Raw genomic sequence first — 26,931 nt, 5'->3', positions numbered from 1 at the left:
CCACCCCCTCTTTCCAGCCTCCCACTGGGGTAGAACTAACCTGTCATTAACCCAGGCCCCTAATTGGCAGGTGCTGAGGGGCTGTGAGACACTGTGATCAGTCAGAGGACAGGACAGGCCCGTGATCATGCCCTCTTCATTCACGTCCTTGCAATTTACCACTCTCTTTGTTTTGCTCCCACTAAGTTTCTTGCCCTGGAGTAGTTGTCTAATTCCTTTGGTTATACGTGACAAAAAAAGGTATCCACTCCTCGGACGAGTGGAAAAACAAAAGAAATGTGGCCACTGGGTGAAGTAAACACAGCGTTCTTGATGCTGGAGTGAAGGGAACCAGTGTGTATACTTGTGTGCATGTTTGTGGCGGGCTGGATATGTGGTTTGTGGCTCCTGGCTGGCTGTGAAGAAAGGAAGACTGTAATTTGTTGTACAAAGAAATAATCGGACTCTTGGCATATGAGGAAATGGCATAATCTAACTCTTGGCAAGAAGGAACAATCAAAGTGCTCCAGCCAGACTGAAAAACAACTGGATGATCTGCTTTAAACAGCACATTACACCATTTGAGAGTCATTCTTGAGCTATATTTGAAACCACTACATGTTTTGAATAGTCTTGAGCCATTACAGCTGCTATAATAGTAGTGTCCTTTTTCTGTTTCCTAGTATTAAGGCAACACGTGCCCAGTGTCTCAGCTGAAGTGAAAAGGGGGGCATTTTGGTCCCGAACACAGCTCTGTGGCTTAATCTGCTTTGGTCAAAATACCACAAGGATCAAACAGCACAACCGCACTCTCCCACCGGTTCAGATCGGCTGGTTCGGTATGATATACCTTTAGTACCAGAGGTTCAGTGGTTTTAGGACCTCTTTCGGTTTAAGGACAACCGCAATTCTAGGACCTTATGTGTTTGTGACACTGCCCCCTAGCAAAGTGGATGACCAATAATACATTTATTTTTATTCCTCAAATTGATATCACACACACACACCCACACACACTAGACTGACTGCACACATTCCATGTCCTCATGCGGGTTGCTAGGTGGCAATATCTCAAACTGAACTCTATGTAAGGTGCCGAATTATTTGATTTATCCCATGTTTTCATGGGGTGAGCCTTTATATAAAAAAAAAAATAATAAAAAAAAGCACCCTGACTGTTTTTATTTCACAGGTTTGTGGGTTGGTAGACACTCCAGATCCACAAATAAAACTGCTAATGCACAGATACAAGTGAATCCATGTGCCATTTTAAGCACCCTAATGTTGCTAACCATACAAACCCTTCTAGTACATGTTTTGCAGGCTTTCAGACCCTCAGGTACTGCACCACCACTTGCCGCCCATGTGACGGGTTCCCTCTTTACAGTAAATGAAACCTCACCCTCTGTCTCATTTGATCTCATTTGCTGTGTTGCCTTATTTACACAGAATCGAGCTTATTTGAAAGAGCAGATGTTTCTTGTCAAGTCTGGTGGTTTCACTGAGTCACTGGTGCTGCTGGTGGTGGGACCCCGCAGGAAGTGAGGAAAGCCAATTATCATTCATATTTCAAAAGCTCACATGTGGGCCATAAACGTAGATGGAATGTGGCTCGGAAATCCTAATCATGCTCTCTGATCTTCCGCAGTGCAAGTGAGGTACAAGCGAGGAGGTGGACGTGCATGGGAATGCCGGCCAGGTTTTGCCAAAGTGTCGTCATGGCACATTAAACACTAAAGGCAGCAGCTAGTTCAGGCTTCTTCTGTTTTGCCACAGACTCATAATAGTAGGGGAGAAATCTCACATGGCTTCCCCAAAGGCAAGGACTTGGTTGGGGACGGATGTCTCCCCTTCCGCCTCTGTTCTGGGTGTCCGGGCCTGGTTTCCATCTGTTTCTTCTTTAATGCGTAAGGCCAAGCTTCGGGCCTGATGGGACACATGGGCGGCAAGTTCCAAAAAGGCCCCACGGGGTCTTCTTGAGTCACTGTCGACTGTGTCTTTCAACTGTTTAAATTTCTCATGTGGAATGTCTGTTTACTGTAAGTGCCGTTTGCAGTGGCTGTTTTCTGGAAACGTCTCCGGCGCTGTGAAAGACATACATTCTTTCAGAAAACAAGATAGTTAGAGAGTGTGAGCGTGTGACGGAGAGCGATATAATTGAGTTGGATAGTGGGTGGACTGCTGACATGCTGTATTATACAGCGTATGTTTTAAACAATGTAGACCCACAGTGAACGTATTTAATGGCGCTCGCCTAAATGTTTACTTGTGATATTTCCTATTTGAGATGGCATGAGTGGGAATGTACCAAACACACAGCAACTCCTACGGAATATTTATCAGAATTACGAAGCAGTTCTCATCCGTTCACATTGTATTTAGTCATAAGAATATAAGAAGAAATATAACACGTTGTTCTTTTCCGCGAGCCCGAGCAGATTCTTTTGGTGTCAGAGTAGGACCGCAGATCTGGGATCAGATTCTTCAAGCATTTAGAACGATCTCAGTCCATGGTGCTGACCTCAGATCAGCACTGCTCTGAGATGGCCCAGGCTCACCCACTCTGCAACTGAGAGCCTCTCTCCCTTTTATTTTTGGCCTTGAATACGAGGGCAGTGGAACCTTCTCTGTGAATATCTGAATGTTCGGTTTCCCCAGTAGTAGTAATAATAAGATACTGGAAACAAAGCAGGGCGCCTGTTCAAACGCAAAATGAAAATACTGAGTCAGAAAATGAATTCCATGATTCGTCTGTCATTTCAGTGATTTTTCTGTCAAATAGGACTAAGAGGAGACTAGAGATTTATTGAGCTTAAAAAAAACAAACAAAAAATAAAAACAGAATGGGTTCGTTATTGTGCATTTAATGTTACACTTAATAAACTATATATCAATAATTTTTCTAATAAATCATTTAAAGTATTAAATGTGAGGGATGACCAACTTTTTTTTTGTTCTCGGAATTGTCTGGGATTTTTCTTAAGATTTTTTTTTTTTCAAATAATATTACGTAAAAACTCATATCTGTTAGTCGTAATTATATATCGTCACTGTCCATATGAAAAAATGTTACGATGAACGGACCAATAGAAATGCTCCAATTGTATTTATTTGGAATACATTTTTTTACATAGAAAGTTAATGCGTTTTTTCCGTCTCTTGTAAAGTTACTATTTTTTTGGAGATATTTTTCAGTGGATCACAACAATATTTAAAACTATTTCCCAAAAATTCCCTACTGCCTTCAAAATGCCCTCCTCCCTCCGCCAAAGTTGATTCTTAAGGTTTATGATGTAAGAAACTGAGGCTGTCTGAATCCGTGTTTTTGAGAATGTCTTGGGAACGCTCCAGGTTCAGCCACGGCGGGAAAAACACCACACGTGGTGGATATACTCAACACTTGATTTTCACCGGAGGTGGGAGGGAGGGGGGGGTCTTTAAAATATTAATAATAAGACGAGGAAAGACACACAGGCAAAGTCTCATTAGGTCAGTGAACATTTATATCATAATTTACATTTGAACAACTTACTTAAATAGCTATGTAAACCAATATGTAAACATAGAGACAGATGAGTTTCTTTTTTTCTTTTTCTTTTTTTTGTTTAGTTTAAAGCTGAAGATGTGGGGAAGACTTTGGTCATAATTCAAAAGATGAGGAGATGCTACTGCTTTGCGGCACGTATTGCTGCCTTTAGAAAAAAGAAACCAAAAAAACGGATCTAAAATACATTAAAATAAAACAACATACAAATAAAAAACAGAAACGGGGAAAAAAAACAATGAACAAAACGATGAAGAACCAGTGCATATAAAGACCAAGGCGCTTTGGTTTGTGCCGTCCATGAGCGCAAAAAGGGCAACCAACAACAAAAAAAAATCTACAGAACAGAAGACAGCTAAAGAGCGACTAACACTTCATCATAGACACACATTGCTCTTTGAAAGAATGGACTTTGGTAACTAGCTCCGCCTTCCTTTTATTTCTTCCCATACCCCCCTTTTGGTATCAGTATTGCTCGAAAAACAATTAGTGAATGAATAGAGACGTACTCTCAGCTTCATAGCCAGTGTGCTACATGCGAGCAGACTCCTGTTCATTTGGACCACTCCAGGACATTTGGTTTCTTCTTCAAGTAGAAAAGCAATAAATATCATATATGCCTCTGACTTCCTTCAGAACATACACTTAGACTATGTACACACACACACACACTCTCTCTTTCTCTGTCACACAAACACACACACACATTTTGAGGTAACTTGTTGAAAATATATAAAATGCCCTTTTGTGTTACACTGAGGAGTGCTTTACAGAAATTAGTGAAAGGCCTGTGGGAGGGTAATCAGAAAGTTATTTTTGTTCCCTAACATTTGAAATTCAAAATTCCAGCCTTCCACAAAAAGAGCTACCTTTTTTGTTTGTTTGTTTTTTTTTGTTATTTTTTAAATACCAGCTTGCACTGAAGAAATGAAAAACCCTGAATTAAGCTCCTCGTTTCTCTTAGACATTAACTTATCAATATTAGAAGCCAAACAAACACAACTAACGCAGGCTGCGAGAAACTATATACAAAAGAATGGAGAACAAAAAAAAAGGAAATGTACATAACATCCAATTACAATGAATTACCCAGTCATTGTAAACATTATTGTTTTTGAAGGGAAAAAAATGGACAATAAATTAGAGGTTGCATACTAAACTGAACCAAATATTATTAAAGAATAAAAATAACAAACATCAATGACATCAATAATATTACTATGATATTAAGAGTAAATGATTGTCTCTAAAGTAAGTGTAGGACACACTGGACCGCTAGCAGCCAGCAACAGTGTCTCTTAGCCCTGAGTACAGTAAGTCCCTGAAGACAATGGCCTGAGCCTGGCTCCTTATTAGAAGTATTATAAACACCTGTGGGCTGCCCCTTGCTCAGACCCAGGGAGCTGAATCTCTGATGGACAGCATGTCTCTTAGTGGGTGTGTGCTAGAGCTGGGGCTAATGTTCCATTGCCTCCACAGTTTCTTGTTTCACCTTGACAGGTAGGAGTTTGATGACAGAAGTCTCACTGCTTGGCTCTTTCAGGCCGTAGGGGTTGGAAAGGGGCAGAGGAAGAAGATCGCTGCCTTTGTGGTAGGAGGTCTTGAAGTCCATTTCCCGGCTGAAGAGAAGGCCGAGGATCTGCTTCTCCACCAGTCTCTCCACGTCCACCCCGTCGATCTCCTCCAGCCGGTCAGCATTGTCGCTGATGTCAAAGCGCTCGATCTCCTCATTGATGCGATTGAGCTCGTCCAGGCTGCAGCATGGAGATGGCATGGATGCCAAGCAGTAGCCTTTGAGGTGGAGGCGTAGGCTACACAGGTGAATGTAGTTGCGGTGGCAGTGCGGGCACTTGTGGGGGCGTTCTCTCGTGTGCAGCCGCTTGTGCAGCTTGAGGTGGACGAACTGGGTGAACTTGGCTGGGCACAGCTTGCACTGATAGGGCTTTTCACCCGAGTGCAGCCGCAGATGTGTCTTTAAGTTGCTTGTGCTGCTGAAACGCTTGTGGCACACCTGTGGAGATTGAGCGAGAGCTTTAAGGACTATAGAAGGACCTTCTCATTTGGGCTCACAGAAGATTATTATTATTTTTTAATTGTTTAGAGAACAGAGATTAGGCTCACCTGGCACTCGTGTGGTTTCTCTCCTGTGTGGACCAGGTAATGCTTCTGCAGGTGGGCCAGCTGAGTAAAGCCCTTATTGCAAGTCTGACACTTAAAGGGGCGCTCACCACTATGGACACGCAGGTGCACCTGAGCAGAGATTAGAGCAGAGGTTAGATACAGAGTCGCATTCATAGCTCAGACATGTATAAGTATAACAGCGTGTGTGTGCAAGCAGAATGATGTAAAAGGAGTCTGCTGTACCTTAAGGTTGGAAAGTTGTCCGAAAGTCTTGCTGCATACGTTGCACTCGTACTTGATCTTTCCGTTCTGCTTCTTAAGTGGGTACGGCAGGGTCTTGTAGCCTGCTGGGCCTCTCTTCATCTTGCTGATTGCCTCCTCCTCGGAGCGTCCAGTGCCCGGTAGGGCTGAGGTAGGGTTGGCAGGCTGCCGGTCAGGGGAGGCAGCGCAGCCAGCCGTAGGGGAACCGCTGACAGGGGCATGAGGTTTGTCCTTGGGAGTTATTGTCCTAGGGAAGGCACTCTTTGGTGGTGGGATCATATAAGGTGGCAGCAGAAATTGCCGACTTCCCTCAGGAGGAAGTAGTGGTGACGGGTGGGGCATGTGAGGTGGTAGAAGGCCGTTAAGGATGGGGTACATGCGAGGGAACACTCCACCCACTTGAGGAGGGTAGTGGAGGTAAGGTGGATTGGGGTAGATATGTGAAATGGGAATAGGTGGGGAATAGCCAGGGTACTGGCCCAAGCTGTAGATGGAAGGGGGTAGCGCAGGCAGAGATTCCCTGATATCTCGAGGTGCAGGGCTACTCTCGGGACTTGTCTCGGGGCTGCTGCGTGCCGACGGACTAGGTGTGGTCGAGGACTGTCCAGGAGATCGAGCGGCAAAGCAGATTGTCGGGCGGGAATGGGGTTGCGGACGAATCGGGTAGACGACACGGGGATAGATGGGCCGGTCAGGACTGACTGGACAGTGGGGTCGAGTGGGCAGGGGCCTAGCAGGCTCTTTCCACGTGTCTTTCAAGATCTCTGAGACTGTGTGCTCCCTTTTTACTACAGGCTTTTCATCTGTGACTTGCTGCTTCACATCTGCCAGACTCTGTTCTGTAGATACAAAGTACATCAGACATCAAACAACAAATACTTGTCAGAAATTAAATCTATCAGCATACTTCAGCAATCCAGCAGTGAATGGTTGACCTTCTTAATCATATTTGACGATTATCATCCACAACTGCAATGTTTTGTGTCATGCTTAAATTCTACTGCACAGCCCCACTGGGGCTACTAATGAGCTCCTCGCAGCACTATTGGCCCCTTGCTACAGGAGATCCATTGTTGCACAGCACATAGATCTTCTCCAGCCTAGTAGATGTAAAGAGCACAAAGCAGCCTAGTGGTTCAATTAGGGGCGACAGTTTGACAGATTGTCCCAAGCTCGGGGCTGCAGACAGGATGTGAGGCATGACAGCAGATCCCGGGCAGAGTAGTGGAGTGGGGTGGATTCTGCTCAAAGCACTGATACTATCTAATGGATGTGGCGGCAGATGATTGAAAGTTTCCTACTAGTAAGCCCCTGACTCCATTTACCCCACACACCTCCACAGCAACTGAAAGCAGAGTGAAACTTGAGGGCATCTCTCTTGGCCCCCTTAGCGAACCTCGCCTAGGTGAAGCGTGTGTTTAAAAAATGGATCTAAAGACTACAAATCTTTCAGGAGTATACAACTACATCCTGAAGGTTTGGTTCCAGCTTCCTAACCAGTCCACACCGCTGCCTGACGAGATCAATTTTACGTTTCACGTGGTTTTCCCTAATCTCCCTTTCTGTACATCTCCTCATAAAAGAAGAGACTTTAAAAGAGGATGTAAATAATCAAAATTGTTTCCTGCTTCCTTTCCTGTGACCTGGGTTGAGGCTCTTTTTGGGCCTGGGTGTGTGTGTGTGTGTGGTTAGCAAGATGAGTATCCTAAGGATCTCCCTATTAATCTGGCCCCCATCCCTCCGCTCCAGCAACGACGTGTAAACACAGTTAGAAGTTATCGACCCCCCCACCCCAAAGGTCCCTTGCAGAGATAGGGCCAATCCTGTTCCTCCCTGGAGAGTTTGTGCAAAACAAACAGCCAGAGATCTCCCAGATATCAATCTGTCAGCGCAGCCCTGCCGCCAGGAAGTTCAAGTAGTCAATGGAGGAGGTTTTTTTTTCTTTCTTTTTTTTCCCTCTCTCTTCTCTCCCCCTCACACCCTCCCACGCTCACTCTCTCTCTAACCCCCTCTTTTAAAGTGCCAAATAAATTAAGGAGTCCTGCCAAAGAGCTGCCCGTGTCCCCTTAGGCATATCTCAGTTTGGTGTGTGTGTGTGTGTGTGAGAGAGAGAGAGGTTACAAAACAGTGATAGCTTAAAACTCCTCAGAAGACAGGCTGAAGCACTGTCGTTACCTCAGAAGGCAGAAGATGTCCAGTCAAGCATACACTTAGCCTGCCTAAGCTTTTTCTAAATCAGTCCCATGTGGGAGGCCCTGCCAGTCATCTCGGCCAATTCCATTACACTGAGTCATACCTCGTAGTGGCTGCAAGGCTATTTGTGCTATGACTGGCTTTGATTTGATGCTTGGACAGATGCACGGGCTGCTCTCACTCTCAGGTAGCAGGTAGGAGCTTGGGTGTCAGCCGAGGGTCAGCAGGCCTAATTACAGGCTAGCAATGTGTGTGAGTACATGTGCAGCTCAGGGGGGCAGGCAGTGTTGTCCTATATAGCCTGAGGGCATGCGCATGGCTCAGGGGAGTGGAGACAGTAAGACTGGTCTGTTCCCGCCACACCTGAGCATTGTCTGCTTCCTCCTTACTCACTCATTCACTCCGTGCTCTCTCTATCTATCTGTCTCTTGTCTCTTACGACACAAAAGGTTTCGCTTTGAGACTTTTATTACCGGTTGAGCAATAACAGATTGAGCGTGTTGAGCAGGCTTTCATGTTGAAAGAGTGGCTTTAAGTGCAGATGACTGTGGCATTGCACCTCCCCTCCTATGTAATTAGGCTCAAACATTACCGAACAGCAACATTACGCAGAGGGAAAGAGACGACAACACCACAGGCGCAAAGTGGACCGAGGAATTCTGATCTTCCGATGAAAGGGAGACGACGAGCGTGTTCTCTCAGAACGATAATAACAGACTACATCCTTCCAGTGAAGACAGCATACTTCCCCTTGGCTTAATCTGGAGTCAGAAAAGGCCATGAAGAATGGCCAACCCTGTTTTGATTGCCACATGCTTTTGTGCAATGGTACCATTTAGTATATAATACTCTACCATTATTTAAATACACAAAAGGATCTCGACAGGTAAGGCTAAAACAGGCAGACTCGATTTCAGGGTCAGTTAGTAGATCACGGGTTGGTTGAGGCCTGCATGTCATGATATAGACCTACAGATTGCACAACCTTAAATAGCAGGCTTAAGAATACTAGCAGGAACTTGTGTGTATTCGGTTTTCAAACTATTGCTTTATAGAATGATATATATATAAATAATTACATATATTTTAATTCTACTTACTGAGCTTTTGCATCATGAGATCTCCCGAAGGAGGGTAGTGGAGTCGACGGGCAAAGTCGGCACAGTACCACACCAGCAGTTCTTGATCAGCTGGGATGGCCTTGACTGTGTAGAAGAAGATGTTCATTCCATTCTGACAAGCCGCCAAGTTCTGCTCTTCTTGCGAATGGGCCGGGTTAACGTATCGCATCCAGTTGCTCTTCTCTTCATCCAGACCATCCACAAAATGATGGAACTCGCCCTCTGCATAAATCTAAACACAGAAAAGAGGTAGTACTGTTTTTAGCAAGTTCTTGCCAAACACTGAAGAACTATGTGTGATGGGTAGCTTTGCCTTCTCTAAAAGCGCTTCTTTTTTTAATGTATTTACTTATTTTTAAACGTTTAATTTTTATATCATATATTTTAAGAGTCCTTGCCTTGTCACTCAACGTCTCTACTCACTCAGTTCCTCATCATGCTGCTCTGCGCTCGCCCTCGAGACTGATAGACAAGTGGGTGAAGTCTTACAGTCTCTTATAAAGCCACGCAGTTGACTCAGCTTGCACGCCCCCACTAGCACTCACACTCTCAGATTGAATCTGCATGTCTTCTCTCCATTACTCTATCTCATCTCACTTAGACACACACGTACGCAAACTCTCACAGAGTCCCTAGCTCATGCTCTCAGGGTTATGAAGTGGAACACGTTGTTTTGGGCTAGTTCTTAAGGTTAGCGAGTCTTGTTTACACTAACCTGTCTGTTTCCAGGAACGCTTTATTTCATGACGTCACTCCTCACAGGCTTCCCTCTCTCTCTTCTGTCGCACCAAAAACTACTCTTCCGCTACTTGTTTTACTGTACTCTCCTACACCTCAACCCAACACACACACCCCCTCATCTCAGTACTACTCTGATCTCCTGTAAGGTAGGAAAGAACAGCAAATATCAACACACAGGGCTTTTAGTAGGTAAAGAGCAGAGTTCCATTAGGGGAACTCTAAGATGATGTAATATGGTGGTCACCAACTCAAGTCCTGGTTCCAACTTAAAACATCTGAAGTCTTAAAAACACCTTCTCTAGCGTGTAAAAGCTTACATTGATTAGTTGGAGCTAGGTTTTGAAGGTTATTCAGAAAAGGTATATATTTTTTTAAATAGTCCTGAAGAAAACAAACCTGCAAGAATTTTCACTGTCATGGTTTGGTTTGTGATCAGAGTGACTTGGCACTTTCCCCATGACGACAGCTGTACACAGCCAAGCCCTGAAAGCCACAAGCAGGGGAAGATGCAGCAAGCGCTGCACAGGTTTTACTGGCAGCTTGGTGACGCTTCCCGCACAATGCCAAGGCCTACCGTCAGCACTAAAAAGCCTATAGATCTCCAGCTACCAACTGACTGACTGAGTGAGTGACATATCCCTGTATCTGGGGCTTGACTTTACGCTCCTCTGACACTCAAGACTGGCACAGTCAAAACAAGATCGTGCAAGACGCTCACTCTCTGTCAGCCAGGCTGCCGACGCAATTTTGTGGTTCCCAAAACACTATACTCTTACTCAGCGCTTTCTTCTTTTCTCTATAAGCATGCTCTGCTTGCACCCGTGATGTCACGCAGGAAGTAAGTCAGTGGAACAGGAAGTGACCGGCTGCGTTGTTTTTTTTTTTTCTCTCGCTCTCTCACTCTTGTCTGGTCCTTTTTGCTCCCCCTTTACTGAAAGTGAAGCTTCTGAAAGAAAACAACCGACTCACCCTCCAGAAGTACTTCCTGTTGGCGTCTTTGGGGACGTTCTCTGCGGTGTATTTCTCCCCCACTAGAGGGCCGAAGCGTGTGCCTTTCGGAATGTACTCACGACTCACCACACCAATTACCTAGAAGGGAAAAAATGGCTTATGTCAAGACATAATCCAAGAATTTTATTACACTTGACATTATGTTCCATCATGTCATAAACCTCTACGCAACGAGGGATTTACAAGCAGTTTTCAAGGTATTTATGAGAAAGAATGACAGTGATTAAAATGAAGCCTCACTGGAGGTGCTATTTTTAGAATCAAAGTTTAGTCATCTAATAACGTGTGAGAGCGAGGATTACAGGTCAGTAGAAGTTTGGACTCCTCGAGTATGACACCAAGGGGCCGATCAGTTTCATCAACACTTGGGTTAACTACAATGAATGGCTTTTGCCAGTCTCTAACCCAGAGTTGTGTCCAGAAGGTCATGTCCAGGCCTGCGAGAGACACACTTTGGCCTCGTCTCACCTCTCATTAAACACCTGGACCCTCCTCCTGCCCTCATTACCAAAGCTCACCCCACCACATCAAACGCCACTGTAGGCCTCAAAGCACAAATCTACACCTACGATTACAACACGCCTCTTCCTTTGAGGTAAACAGCATCAAAAAAAAGAAAGAAAAAAAAGAAAAAGAGTTTCAGAGATGGAGAGGAACGCCGCTGTCTGGGCTTTTGGATTACAGAAACCAAACTTCTTCATCTCCTTCTTCTTCTTCTTCATCCCCCCCACCACCTTTCTTCCACCTCCCCCGCCCCGAAAACACAAACAGCCGAGTGGATAAAGAGGCAGGAAATCCCCCGTCGCTGCTTCCAAAACCTACAGCGGAGCGGAGCTTCATCGCGGAGATTAGGAGTCCTGTTTGATAACTTATTAAGGAAGAATTGCTGTAGGCTCATGCAAAGGCGTCTGTATTTCCACACTTCTTTTCATCCCCCTCTCTCTCTCTCTATCTCTCCTCTCTCTCTGTTTTCTATCCACTAATAAATACATCTTCTTTAAAGTAGCTTTGTCTTTCCTTTTTTTTGATCCTGAAGGAAGTGATAAGACAAAAGAGGTGAGTGATGAGAAAATCTATCGCGCTGATCTGGGTACGGTTTAAAGGTTTTCCCCCTCAAACGAAGAATCAAGGGGAAGTTTGCCCATTGTCCCCCTACAGACATCACTGTCTGTCCCTGATAATGCTACGTTTGATGTGAGGGGGAAGCAGCTCGCGTTCCTTCTTAACTTAAGTCCTCCTCTCTCGGGTGTGTGTTTGTGGACAGTTCTGGAGAAGGAACTGTATTTATTCTATTTATTTTTTCCCCCTGACATGAGTTGCAAAGCACTGTCAACAGCAAAGATAAAGAAGATTAATTACAGGGTGATTAGCAGGAGTGGCTTTATCGAGGCATGTCATAAACACGGATGACGAGCGTCTGACTTTCTCTTGCTTGCGCTGCCTCTCTCTCTCACTCTCAGTCTTCCTCTTCCTCAGGATCCACCCTCTTTGTGTCTTTCTTGTTCATAAGCCTACTGTATAATTCTTAAATTGAACATATCAAGACTTTTGTGAGTAACTGACTATTCCGTTCCCCAGAATGACACCCACCCTCTCAGAATCCCAAAATTCATAACGCTTTAGTCGTGATGGCAACAACACTTTCCTTTCCTCAAGACTGACCGTTAAAGTGGTCCCTCTCAGGAACAATAGGCGCACTCACTCATGGAGCATTTTACGAGCAGATGGCATATACAGTATCACATGAATCCTACACCGCAATCCCAAACACCATGCTGCAGGCCATGAGTTCCTCAGTCTGAGAGTGTGAGACAGCATTGAGTCACTGTGGTGTGTGTGTGTGTGTGTGAGAGAGAGAGAGAGAATGTTTTTTGAAAGGAGACATACCTCTTTAAAGTCGGCTGAGTATCTGAAGGCCAGGTTCCTTGGAAGTGAGGACTGGGCACGGTTCAGATCGGGCTTTTCCTGAGGGCTGTCCCACGTATTGTCCTTCACTATGTAGGTGCACTTCTCTTGAAATTCGTCCTCCGTCCATTTGGACATGTCGGCGTCCTCCACGTCCATCTTTGGGTCCACCTGGTCGGCGGTGTGGGGAACCCCCTCGGTGGTCAACATGACTGAGCTATGCTGAGAGGCGGCCTGAGAAGGGTGGAAAGAGAGCGAGAGAGGTCTTAGTTCGTGAACATTGCTGGACAAAATGAACATTGTGTTGTTATCACTGTGTTTTGAACTGAACAGAGATATCCCCAAACCTTTATCAGTTACGCTTCTAAATGTCCTACCGCCAGTTTCTCAGATCCAGACGTTCAGTGATCAATCGCCACTGACTTTACGAGAAGATAAAGTTTTAAATAAGATCTTTAAATATGTTTTAATCAACCCCTTCCTGAGACGCTTGAATTGAATCGACCCAGGTCCTGAAGAGACACTGCTCAGACATAAATACACTCATCTTTTTGATGTACCATCAAACCAGATGCAAAAATCAGCCAAATAGGAAATTAAAAAGAACTCTTCAACACTGGAAAAAAGTCTTACAAAGGAAAATCACTTCATCTATTATTCATTAGAAAACCCAAGGCTAATGAAATGGAAACCGACCACACAATTAACACGAAATAAAACTGGAGATCATCTCAGTGATCAGTTGCTATAATCTTTAATAGACATTTAAGCCTGAATCACAAATGTAACTACAGTCCAAAGCCCCTTCTATTTCATCAAAAGCTTGCAGGGGGTTGCCACGGCCGTCTCCACACTTTCTCCATCCTTCTCTATCGCCGTAACCCATCCTTATCCCTACAGCCATTTCCCCACTTCTTCTCCTCCTTTCCGCTCTGGCTGGAAAATAGAGTCACAAACAAGAACGGCAGAGGAAGGAAGTGCCGTCTCGATCTGAATGGAGCTAAATTTGGACCTGGAGCTCTAGAGCAGTGTAAACTGTCCGAGGGAATAGAAAGAACAAAAGGGAACGAATCACAACTTTTTCCATAGGGGGGTCACAGCAGCGCAAACAAACTTCAAACACTTCCCACACAGGACCGTCCGTGTACGTTCAGAACCGGGAGAGCTGAGACCAACGTTATATAAAGAAGTCAGATAACGTGTCAAAACAGAGCCAGATATGAAGAAGTTTTATTACAAAAATGAGAAAAACTATTTCACGTTAACTACAAACGCTCTTCTGATTTATCGTAACTTCATAAAGAATGTTTTTAATATTGTTCTTAATTCTGGAATCTTCAACTGATTTTTTTAAATTAATTTGATTACGTACATTTTTGATTCACCAAAAACAAGAATGTTCTTTTAATTTGCTAGTTTTTCCTGTACAAGTTTCAGCAAAATTTCAAACCAGTCGAACAAATTTAAATGATCCAAACCCATTCAATTAAAATCTGCTTTTGTTTCTATGTTTAGGACAAAAAAAAACTTAAATATTACACACTGGCACTAAATGGGCCGTGTAGGACAGCTGCGAGATCAAAACTAATAGTGAAACCAAGAAACTGCACAAGAACCAACTAAGCAAGCTTTTTTTTTTGCTTTTTTTTCCTATTTTTTTTCAGCAAAGAATTTTTTAACAATGTGATGATAATAATAATAATAACAGTAAAAACTAATACCAATAACACAAAGAAGCCCTTCAACTGACAATTTGTTTTAAGTTCTTTAAAAATGCAATTACAATTTTAGGAATTCTGCACCAATCATAACTCGTGTTTATTCACAGTTTTGGGCAATTTTTTTTAAAAGTGTGGATTAAATGTGGATTAAAGACAAGGACAGGAATTTAAATAGTTTGACTTTAAACTTTTACTTTAAATGAAGTCATTACATAGACTTAAGTTAATATTTAGCATTTTTTTCTCTTAATTAAGTAGTTTTACAGTTATTTTATCTGTAAATCACATTTTTAAAAAATGTCAACAATTTTGCATTTCACAATTTCAGATTTGCTTTGTTTAATAAAATATAAATAACATGCAGCTCATTAAATATACAAATGTATTTGTGATAAATGAGTCCTAATAAGCACATCCAATTTCCATTTATCCAGTGACCAGCCCTCATTAATACCCCATAAAGCTAATAATTATCAGCAAGAGCAACCAGAAATAGAGCCATCCAGCAGCTGGTTGATTCTCCAGCACTTTTCCAAAGGACATAAATCTCAAAGCAAGAAAAAAAAAAAGAAAAAAACAAGGCACACTCACCGACAAACTTTGGTTCCAGCCACACATAGAGCCGTCTGATCTCTCCCTCGAGTGTGTGTGTGTGTTTGAGAGAGAGAGAGAGAGGGAGTGTGTTTGTGGGACAGGTGCAGATCACCCCTCGTTCCCTCTCCCGTCCCACTGCTAAGTCCAGATGGTGAGTGTGTTCTCCTGCGAGCGTCTCGAGTTTGACTGACTGCCTGACTGACTGAGCATGTTTCTGTCTTGAATGCTCTTGGCTCCGCCTACTTGCTTCACTTACTCCTCCCCTCTCTTCCTCCACCTCCTCCTCCTTTCTCTATCTCTCTCTCTTTCTCTCTCTCTCTGTCTCCCCCCTTCAATCCCTAGTATTGCATTAATTTTGTCTGCCGTTTTCACCAGAGTCTCACCACTCTCGTTGAAGCCGACTGAGTGCAGGCAGCAATCACTGTATCAGAGAGAGAGAGAGAGAGAGAGAGAGAACTGGGATGGATAGGCTAGAGATAGGATCTTGTTTGAAGAGGGAGGGGCAGTTTGGGGGGTACTGGGGTGGGGTGGGTTGTAGGGGGGGGGGCTGTTGATCCTTCCTCTGACTCTCTTCCTGTGAAGGAAGGACATCCTGAGCCAGTGACTCAATAACCTGTTGCTGTTTACTAAGAGTGGGACTGCAGATTGATGACTGCGTTTCTCCTCACACCTCCTCCTCCTTCTCCTCCTCCTCTCCATTCTTCTCCAATCCTTTCTCTCTCCCTCTCCCTCTTCCTTTCCCCTTGAGGGCCCTGGTCTCCAGACCTCCTGTAGGGGGCGCCACTCCCTGCTTGAGATCCTCAACTGTTCCTTTTTGTGCCTTTTGGCGACTAATACTTCACACGGATACTGTACTTTGGGTCTAGAGGGAAGTGTAGTAAGATCACATGAAGGAGGATAAAGGAGACGGCACGTTGTAATAATTACATGCATGCGTATTCATTAGAACACTGTGAACTAAGGTATTGTACAGGGTCCTAGACTACTACCTGGTACCTGTCCTCGTGTTCTGTGCATATGCAAATGTCATTCATACACTGTGCTGAAAAGTTCATAAATGGTTGGTGGTCTCCCTTTTAAATATTTTCAACTCTATTTTTCAACATCTCATTCACTTGAACCACTTCTAAGACCCTTCGATGAATAGAGACTGGGAACCAATGTGGATCATATGGCCCTGAGAACCACTCACTGATTTAGGGAACCAACATGGTTTTTGTACAACCACTACGATCGGAACCGAACCTTTTATGGACGTAATTTTTGACTTTTGAAGAAGACTTGTGGCAACCGATCTTCTCAAGACCTGCAAGGTATCATAGATTTACATAGGAGTCAAGGAGAAATGCTCTCAGAAGAGCACCGCACCAAGCAAACGAAATGGTCCTTCTCCAGGTGAGTCGTTTTTTTGGGTTTGTTGGACTCATTGTTGAACTATCGATGCCACATTGGAAGCACCCCATTCGGACCAATTGTCGCAGCATGTGTTAGGCTTGAACCTTCAAGGGCAGGTTAATACTGCCTGTTAAAGCTGAGTGAGGGCTAATTTGGGGGTCACAAACATCTGAATATTGATATTAATACATTTCTACCACTACTTCGCTGATATTAGCTTTTGTGACAGCTGAAGTAATCTGCGCTTTGTTCATTTAGCTGGTTGTATACCCACCACTGGAGATGAAAGCCTCAAAGAAAGCAAAGCAAAGTACAAAGTGAGAGAGGATCTCTGGTGCTCTGCCAAGGTCTCGCATCACCCACCACAGTAACATTCTCTCATGGCTGTGGAGATTTATTTATTTAAAAAAAAAAAAAAAGCCTGGAAATCCCCCAGTCCAGTCTCTTTATTACTACAACACAGTGTAATACATAGAGTGGGAGAATAGGGAACGAGAAATGAGGAGGAGGAGGAGGAGGCATAACAAGTGTAGCAACAAAATAGAAATCAAGAAGAAAAGAGAAATGAAGGTGACTAGGTCATTTCAGGATGGCTTCAGAGACACATATGTCATTATCATTATAAGAAGAGTGCAGACCACAAGTTAAGATTGTTCCTCCTGCTGTAAGGTTAGTTTCTGAGATAGGAAGTCACGTCCCAGGCGACTATATACAAGACCCCCCCCCCCCACCACCACCACCACCCCATTCACCCAAACCCCACTGGTGACAAAGATCTAACCACATCACTAGCTGCTGCCTACTACTTCCTGGCAGCGGACGACCCATAAGATCCTTTCACCCCCCTCCACCCTCCTCCCCAAAGGTCTGTCTCTTCCCCCTCAGCCCAGCCAGAGCCAGACCCAACTGCCGGCCCACGGCTAGGCCCGAAAATCTGGCCTCCAGCTGGGCCTTCTGCAGCACAGTCACGGCACCAAAGCCAGCCCTGAGTCAATAACAAGCCGCAGAGAACGAGAGCAACAACAACAAAGGTCCCGGAGAAGTTTGGAGAGAAAAACGAGCGCTTCCTCTGGAAATTGCTGTGCGGTCGGCTCTTGAGGGACCAGAAGCTGGGAACAATCTGGAGAGGACTGGAGCTTGCCCCCCATTGCCTCGGCCATCTTAAGCAACTCCCTCCACCGCTATGGCATACTCAACCCCATCTTTCTCTTTCTTGGGCTGCCCACACCATAAAGGAAAGAGTAGGCTGGAGTTTTGGGGTGGGGGGGGTGTTTAAGGGAGGGGTCTCCCTTGCTCTGAAGTCCGATTCAAATGGGGGGGGCGCTTTTTTTTTTTTTCACTTCTGTAGTTGGGGTTTAATGTGGCCTGCATGCCTCTGAGGGAAGAAAGCGAGGCAAACAAAAGGGACAGAAGGACTTCCAGCAGCTTTGTTAGTTTTTCCAGAGGGCCACTATCAAGCCTACTGCTGTGGGCCTTAAATACAGGTGACTCTGAAAGAATGCAGGTGAGACGGTGGGCTCCGGCTTATTTATTTTTGCAAGGCTGGACTTTATAGCCCTCTCCTGAAGACTGCAATCTGATAAAGAGACACTTAAAAACGGAGGGCATGACCTTCTAATACAAGGTTGTCCACATTTCCAGGGTGAAAAGGTTCTTTACAGTTTTTCTCTTTACAAACGTGAGCCAACCGCCTGGGGTCATTTACAGCAAACCACATCCCATCTGTCTTTCATCAGCCAGAGGAAAAAAAGGTTAATTTGACTCCTCATGATGCTTTCTATTCAAATATCTCAACTGGATTATTTGCATTTATATTTAACACATCACCCCCCCCTCACCCTCACCTCCACCCTCACCTCCACCCCCTCCCCAGCCAAACAGTACTCAACACGCCCAGACAGACCACACAACCCTCCCTTTCCAAACACACTTACAACTGTATGTTATCTTGAGGGGGAAAGCCTTAAGTGAGTTAGGTTTGAGTTTCTGTGATTCTTGGCTCTTAAGGTGGTGGAGGACAGTTTGTATTGTCCCTGTTGGTGTAGTGGCGTTGCGTTATAAACTTTGGCTAACTGCAGCCCAACAAAATGTTTGTGTTTTGCATTCGGCTATAGATTTTGCATTAGCAAATGATATTGGCATATGAATTTAATATATATACGCCCTTGATGTATTTACATGAGTTAAGCTTTTACTATGTCCCCCATTGGCTTTAATGGCAGAGGATACTCAAGCTGAAATAGCTTTATTAATTCTATTTGGGAACCACTCAACACAAGATATTCACTCTTAAGGTGCGGAGAAGTGATGTCACTGATTTTAAAATGTGTTCATCTGAAAAGATCTGCCCAAAGGGGCTTTTTTTTAAAGATAAATTGGTACAAATTTAACTCCATTCCCAGCATCTGTACAATGTGTACTAAATATATTTCACCCTTTGCGGATTCACACGTCTTAACCCAGGCATTCTCTACCCCAAAACCTGAATAACTAAATACCTATGAATCATAATGTACTTATATATGTACTTCTTTTTTTTTGACATCCTAGTGTCTGGGCTTCCCATAGTCTTTGAATACATTAAGATCATGGTTAAATGGTAAAGCGTGAATTACATTACGCACTCTCTCCATCTGTTTAAGTGATTTCAATGTGTACTGTGTATGATGTAAAAAAGAATCAAGCTTAATATTACATATTTTTATTATTTATTGTTTTTGGAATGGGTTTAATGTTGTTGCAAATAGTTGAAGAATAAATGTCACATTGAGTTGTATCAGAATCAACTAGACGTAACTATTTTTTTTTTCCATAAGCCAGAGCTAACCTCGTATTAGCCCAGGAAAAGGCACTAGCACAGGCAGTAGCCCCAGGCTTGCTGTGATGAAGAGGAGGTGGAAGTGTGTGTGTGTGTTGGGGGGGTTTACAGAGCCCAGCTTTTTTTAGTGTGTGTACGTGTACGCCAATGGATGAGTTGGGGAAATGGCTATTGTTCTGGGAAAGTTAATCCACAATGGTTGAGTCAGTCACATAATGTGTGTGTGTGTGTGTGTGTGTGTTCCTTGGGGTTCAGCTCAGCACGTGTCCAGCATGCGGTCAAAATGAGTACCCACCCCCTCTCACTTTATGTCATTTTCTTGGGGATCTAGTGCCCCAGCGCTTGTAATCCTGCCAATCCCAGCCCGGCCATCTGGGGACAGTGTCCAGCTCAGCACTGGACAAGAGGAGGGGGGCTGAGGGCAGGGGGTCTACTTTATCTCTAAACCACCAGCCTACAACCAAGGAAAGGACCAGAGAGACTTACACCCCCCACCGCAGTTACAGTTGGGTGTTACTATATTATAGCTACTACCTTATTATTATTCAGTTACATGTTTGGGAGTGTATTGTGTACATGTAAAAATGTGAGGTTTTAACATTAAAAAGCTTGAGTTAACTGAGTTATAATAATAATAATGAGGAAATATAAGGTCTGTTAGCACATGTACATATTGTACACACTGTACGAATCCTGCAAATGCGCTTTTAGTCAGACCACACACTGTGTAATAACTATAGATACCAGAAAACTTTTCTATGTTCTCAACTATTATTGGAGACATCTGCAGTTCTACAGTTGATAGTTTGACCCTTCCACAATCTTGTTCCAACTTCTCCTCCCTCCAGATTTCCCAATACGCATCTATTAGCCTCAGCATGGCATTTTTCTCGCAACAAACGGTCAAATTCACAAGCACAAACAAAGCCGTTCAAGACGAATGACACTTGAGAGTGACATTTGTGCAGAAGTCTAAAATTAGAGACTGATCGCTAAATTTCCTCAGCAGCAAGGCTCTGACGCAGCAGCTGCCAAAGCCAGGTAAGTGTTTACAGCCTCCAGCTAGTTCCAGTGTTCCAGTAAACAAGCCGAGCACTGGGGTTTAGTCATTCAGTGTGTAGTCTACACATGGAGTGTGTCTGCAGCTGAGTGAAGGAACGGGACAGCAACAGATCTCGACCTGTTGTCAATTAGGCCTCATTACGTCGACAACAACAACAAATCAAAAGGCGCAATAATATACAGTGCACTCATAGTAGAATCAGACTCAGGATCATTTTAGTTCATCCAGTTTTATTTCAGCAGATTGGGCTCAAGGTGAAATCACATATATTTTACTCAAACACCATTCCAGCATTCATAAATTGTATATGAATTATGACTGACACTATAATTTGTAACGGCAGGTTAGAGTCACAGTTGCACAGCTCCAGGAGGGAGGTTGTTGGTTCAAGGTCTGTGAGACCTGTGAGGAGTGTGGTGTGTTCTCCCTGTGTCAGTGTGGGTTTCCTCCGTGTGACTGTCTGTGAGGCGTGTGGTGTGTTCTCTCTGTGTCTGCGTGGGTGTCCTCCGGGTGACTGTCTGTGAGGAGTGTGGTGTGTTCTCTCTGTGTCTGCGTGGGTTTCCTCCGGGTGACTGTCTGTGAGGAGTGTGGTGTGTTCTCCCTGTGTCTGTGTGGGTTTCCTCCGGGTGACTGTCTGTGAGGAGTGTGGTGTGTTCTCCCTGTGTCTGTGTGGGTTTCCTCCGGGTGACTGTCTGTGAGGAGTGTGGTGTGTTCTCCCTGTGTCTGTGTGGGTTTCCTCCGGGTGACTGTCTGTGAGGCGTGTGGTGTGTTCTCTCTGTGTCTGCGTGGGTTTCCTCCGGGTGACTGTCTGTGAGGAGTGTGGTGTGTTCTCCCTGTGTCTGCGTGGGTTTTTTCCGGGTGACTGTCTGTGAGGAGTGTGGTGTGTTCTCCCTGTGTCTGCGTGGGTTTCCTCCGGGTGACTGTCTGTGAGGAGTGTGGTGTGTTCTCCCTGTGTCTGCGTGGGTTTCCTCCGGGTGCTCCGGTTTTCTCCCACAGTCCAAAAACACACATTGGCAAGTAGATTCAAAAATTGGTGACTCAAAAAGTGTCTGTAGGTGTGAATGTTTGTCGCCCTGTGAAGGACTGGCTCCAGGGTATGTTCCTGCATTGCGCCCAGTGATTTCTGGGTAGGTTTCTTTATCATTAACTGATTAAACCATTTTTAAAAGGGGGAAAGTGGGACAAGAAGCTGACCTTTCAGTGACCAGTCATTGATTCAGACAACACACAACCGTGTCGAGCCAAAGTTTATACAGAGTGTCCACTCTATTCCTACCTCGTTGGTCCACCTTGTAAAGTCAGAGACATACCAGCTCTGTGGAGGTCCTGTGAGGTTCCTGAGTATTGACGGACAGGGTAAGGTGAGAATAGTAAAGTATGCAGAGCAACAGGCAGACTCCTGTCTGGTGAGTGCAGCTGAGTGAATGGACTGTGAGTGCAGGAACAAGGGAGTAGTTTAAATGTTTTGGTCGATTGGTGAGTGTTCTGCTACTTGATGGTTGTTTTGATTGGAAATGAATAGAATTAAAAGGTGGCCTTTGAATTTTATACAGGACTGTAGATATTTTACAAGAACACACACACACACACTCCCGGGGAAGCCCTGTGGTCTGCTGTAGCTCGGCTGAGTGCTGTGAGTATGCTCTCATCCAGAAGAAATATTTGGCTTGGCTCGCTGCCAGAAAGTTCGAGCAAAATGCTGCCAAGACGCCACGCGCCAGCAGAGCTTAACACTTTGTGTGTGTGTGTGTGTGCTCTTCAGTGCATTATTCAGCAGAGTTCAGCTCATATTCAAAGCATACATGATACCTAAAAAACAATGGCAAATAATAGGGGCCCCAACACTTTCTACAAGCTACTGTATGTTGCTTTAAGTTATATTCAGACGGGATTATTTTAACATGAGGAGGTGGGGATATATATTTTTTTCCAGCAGTGATTTCATTCCTGTCAGAATACACCATGCCACTATTTTAACCAAATGTATAAGTAAAAATGTCCACACCATGTTCTTACAGTATCCCACAATGTAGAAATACCCCAAATTTATATTAATCCCATGCTGTAACAGAGCCACACACATAAACTCAGGTTATATTAATCCTGTGTAGCATTAACATCTTTATCACGTGTTGCTGAGGGGTTTGAAAACTCCAGCATCACTGCTGTGTCTGATCCACTCACAAAAACACAAGGCCACTGACCATTGAAGAACAGAGTGATAGGGCAACAAAGTATGCAGAGCAACAGGTACAAGACTACAGTGTAAAAAAACAAGGTTGATATTTTACAGTTTTCCCCAGTCGTTTAAACACATTTCCAAAAACTCTTTTTATCAAAACGCTAAACGCTAATAATGTTATCTAAAAGCCACAAATCTCAGGAAAAAAAATGAAACACAACACTCAAAACCATCTTCCCTTTCCTCAAAACGGATTCCTTTTAGTAAAGCACTACACACAGCTGTTATCTCCTTATCTCTTTACAGAGCATCAAATAAACACTGATATGACGTATTCAAAACACTACCATCCAATGTGTAGATGGATGCTTTTGCTCAATGAGGCCATGTCACATATTCATTTGCAGATGAGTCGATTTCTTTTCTCATTTTGGTGAAGTGGTTTGGGGTCTTTGTCCCAATGCTACACGTAAATGTAACACAAATGATCAGAATGATCAAAGGCCAGTGTTTCCAGGTGACCAAGGTTTCCTAAATGATGCAGTGTGTGTTTAGAGATTTGTAAAACTGTGATATTTCAGTGAAAACAAAAGGAATTGTGCTTGGAGCTCAGTAGTTTAGAGCTATGTTGTTGATACATGAACTTCAAGTTTTCAGAATTGTGTGCACAGTTCCATTCCTTTGTGCATGCAGTGGAGAAAAACTGTAAAGCTAGTCTCTTTGTAGTCAGAGATCTGCTATAATCAGTTCTGCCAGAGTTGCTTGACCACACTCATCCCTGTACTCCATCAATGCAAAACACAACTACAGCTTCATCTCTGTATTCCGTTCTGAGTAAATGAAGGTCCTCCCTGACACTGATGGAACACTTACATGTCGCCCCAGACCACTTGGTCACATTCTATCTGACGTTACCTGCCTCAGACAAGTTGCCCCACACCCTCTCCACCCCTCCACCCTCCATTACAAACAATATTAAAGTTTACAACAACATTGTTGTTGTTATTCCCATTAAACACCTTTCATTTTATTACTCTTGTCATTACTACTATGATTATATGGGTACATGTAATCAAGACTAATCTGGTGTTGTGACTTTAAATCACTAGTCTATAGTCTAAGTGGAGGATTGACCCCACTGAGAGTCATGGTTCTACTCCAAGAAATTTGTCACCTGAAGTTGTAGCCTTTGACTGCTCACCTGAGGGATTTGTTTTTTTTTTAAAGATGATGATCTTTTGTCTTATTTATGGATTTCTGACGAGGAATTTGACCAAGTGCCCAAACTTTTGCACTCGACAGTCCAGCAGTTTCGTCTCCTGAAACCCAATCTGTCCCCGTTTCTCCTCTGGGTCCTTGTTTTGTGAGTTTTATCAGCTCACAATCTCTCGCCGAAAAAGAGGACAATGATGCAATAAAGCAATTTCACTTTCAAACGTTTCGAGGTCAGGGGGTTTGTTTTACCCTCTCAGTCTTTCAGCGAGTCCTTGACAGAGACAGTAGAGAATGGAGAACAGAGGAGAGATAATAGATCTGTGGTATTGCGTGAAAGAGATAGAAAAAAAAAAGCCACTGTACTCTTTCCTGTCAGATCACACCTGAAGCAGTTAACCACACGATCAGATTGCACACAGCCCAGTGTCTATCACTTCCCAGAGAATCAGCTGCGATTAAAACCTCATGTGGTGAACAGCAGTGTGAGATACGGTTGCTCTACGATTGGGCTAATCACTCACTACAAGGCCTCAGCTGGGTCAGTACGGTGTTGATACATATCACAACTATATTTCGGCCCAAGTTCTGTCGCCTTTACGCTGACACCAATCAGCGAAGATGTATTTGGGGTCCAGAGTTTGCTTCTTTAGTTTGGGTTTGTTGTTTTCAGTGTAAACAGAGAAGGTAGTTGATCATTATACGTTAAAAACATAAAAGGGCAGGAGAAGTAAAGTGCTGAGGTTTGTTTTTGAGTGATTCTGAGTGGAGGCTCAGGTCGTGGTGATGTCACAGTGCTAAGGTCTATTGTTTCTATTTGTGACTGTGTCAGAAAAGCTACTTCACTTAGTAACAAATGACAAATTAATGCTTTGAAAGAAATCACACAAACCTAAATTTACCCAAGTTTTCTGCCACTTTAAACCTCGGAAACACATGGGTTGCTTCTTCAATCTTAAAAACGAGGGTTCTTCAGTGCTTCTTTGAAATATCTGTGAAAATCTGTGAAATACTGTGTCCTAAAGAATGGGCAGAATCAGTATTGTGTATATGTCTAATGCTATCACTCATACTTACCCCTAAACCAAAAGGAAAGCTGTATTACTTAACGTGGAAGTTGAGTCAGACCGCAAACATTCCATGAAAGTAGACGCAGACTGAGAAAGCTCGAGTTACAAATGAGTTTATGGTAATTCAAACAGTGAAGAAATACTTACAGACGAAGGAAACTTCAGCCAAGTAAGGGTCGGTTTCTTACACAGTTCCACCTTAAAAGATGTCAATGTTCTGAATGAAAACAAACGGGGCAAGGGTTGTTTTACTGTGAGAGAAATAGTTCTTCAGAATGGTTTATGTTTCCTTTAACTCTAAGCTCCAAAAAGGTAGCAAAGGTAGTGTTTCATGTTTACGTAGAAATATCTGGAGCATTCTCTGTAGTAACAAATGCATTTATTTTTGACCATTGTGTTGCAAAAGTAAGTCACGTGACTACAACCAGTGGTAAAGTGTGAGGTTTGTATTTGTGTGAGTTGTTATGGATTATATTAAGGGCATTATTTGATTTTTTTAACAGACGGATTAACCGCACTCGCCCCTTCTTGACCTGATTATACGTATGAATTGATGGAGCTTTAATTTGCACTGTACATGCGGCAGCTGGACATCCAAATTAAGGCAACGGAGCCGAAATTAAAAGTATTGATTTTTTTTAATCGCCCATGAACAGGCTGGAATTAAATTGGTTTGAGGACGAGGGCCTTCCATGTTCCCGTCTAAGCCTCTGTTTTGCGGCCGGTCCCGGGCCAAAGTGGCAACTTTTTGACTGTGGAGAGTGATAAATTATGTCAGGCATGGATATGACAGGAGCGGCCCCCCGGCCCCCAGCCCATTGCTTAATCAGCATCAAGGGGACAATGAGCCCATTTAACCCACTGGTGGGGCTTAATGAGTGGACACTCAATCACTGCCCATGCGTGCCACGTGCTAGCACACGCAAAATTGCACACACACGTCCGGCAGATCACCCAGCACTGGGTCAGCTCGCTGATTAATGATTTGTTCATTAAGATAAAGTTAATGATGTTGTCAATATAATTCATTTGTCATAGTTCATCTTGGTGAAAGTAAAAAATAAACTGCGGCATTAATAAAAATAGACTCTACTGTTGACGTTTGGTAAAGTTGGTGATGTACACTTAGTTGTGTACTTGGTAGTGCCAAGTTTTATTAAGGTCATGTATAATTCTTATGTAATTACAGTGTATACAATCAAAATATAGCATAATGATGGTAATAACACAATATTAAATATCACACATTTCCTTGATACTGTTGAATTTGTTCTCTCTCTCTCTCTCTCTCTCTCTCTTCTCCCCCCCCCCTCCCCCCGTCCTGAAGGGAGTCGCTCAGGAGTCTATTGTCTGTGAAAGCGTCGGGTCCCTTACTCTTACCGTATTTCTGCCCCACTTGGCAAGTAAAACCAATCAACCCCCACCAGTGTACTCCACCCATTGTGTTTGTGTGTGTATTTACTCTCCATTCAATGATAAGTAAGTGCACAAGTGGATTACTCTGTCAATGGACTGCTCAAACTGTCACAACTGTTGTACTTTTCTATCCTCTGCGACACACACACAAATTAATTCCATTTTTCCAATTTAAATTTTTTCTAACTCATTTGAACCAATCAGCTGCTCTTCTACATTTTTTATTATTACGATGAATGCATCAGTAGAAAGACTCCCAAGTGACGTCCCGAATTCCTGAATTCCTTAAAAACACTTTCCAAAGCCGACTTGTTTTACATCTTCAATGGGCAACGTTATTAAGTGAGAATACACACACCCAGCAGTGGACTTTGGGTGGGGTGCCATTAACACTTGTGGCTCAGATGGTGGTCTCTCTCTTCTGTAGTTTTTTCCTCTGTCTGGAAGTTAACGCTACCCCAGCCATCCGCCACCCAGCTGTCCCCAGTCTTCCCACTAAAGCCTGTTTTAAAGCCACATCCTTGCCACAACCACAACATAATCCACTAATTTATTCTGGAAAAAGAAAATCAAAAAACGCAAAC

General features: G+C 43.7%; 2 protein-coding genes across 2 annotated transcripts in view; one reads left to right on the top strand and one right to left on the bottom strand.

Moving 5' to 3' along the window:
* The window catches only part of LOC136675541 (autophagy protein 5-like), a 74,791-nt gene that overhangs the window by 46,969 nt on the left and 891 nt on the right, over window positions 1-26,931 (top strand). The gene's annotated exons all lie outside the window — the stretch shown is intronic.
* Window positions 3,474-15,325, bottom strand: LOC136675769 (PR domain zinc finger protein 1-like). Its single transcript, XM_066652517.1, has 7 exons — window positions 15,189-15,325; window positions 12,859-13,110; window positions 10,930-11,049; window positions 9,199-9,451; window positions 5,888-6,744; window positions 5,645-5,773; window positions 3,474-5,534 (listed from the first exon to the last, which is right to left on the bottom strand). Exons 1-7 carry the CDS (start codon window positions 15,213-15,215, stop codon window positions 4,980-4,982), a joined length of 2,193 nt encoding a protein of 730 aa, XP_066508614.1. The 5' UTR covers window positions 15,216-15,325; the 3' UTR covers window positions 3,474-4,979.

Source organism: Hoplias malabaricus, chromosome X1 (assembly GCF_029633855.1).
Source record: "Hoplias malabaricus isolate fHopMal1 chromosome X1, fHopMal1.hap1, whole genome shotgun sequence".
NCBI classification, from domain to species: Eukaryota; Metazoa; Chordata; class Actinopteri; order Characiformes; family Erythrinidae; genus Hoplias; species Hoplias malabaricus.
The sequence above is the reverse complement of the archived record's forward strand: the minus strand, read 5'-3'. Positions and strand labels throughout refer to the sequence as shown.

Bases quoted from the DNA above. Each gene is read 5' to 3' on its own strand.
- LOC136675769 (XM_066652517.1), bottom strand. From the start codon at position 15,215: ATGTGTGGCTGGAACCAAAGTTTGTCG. The intron at 13,111-15,188 runs GTGAGTGTGCCT...CACCCTTCTCAG, and splicing joins GCTGGAACCAAAGTTTGTCG to GCCGCCTCTCAGCATAGCTC. The intron at 9,452-10,929 runs GTGAGTCGGTTG...TTCTGTGTTTAG, and splicing joins ACAGGAAGTACTTCTGGAGG to ATTTATGCAGAGGGCGAGTT.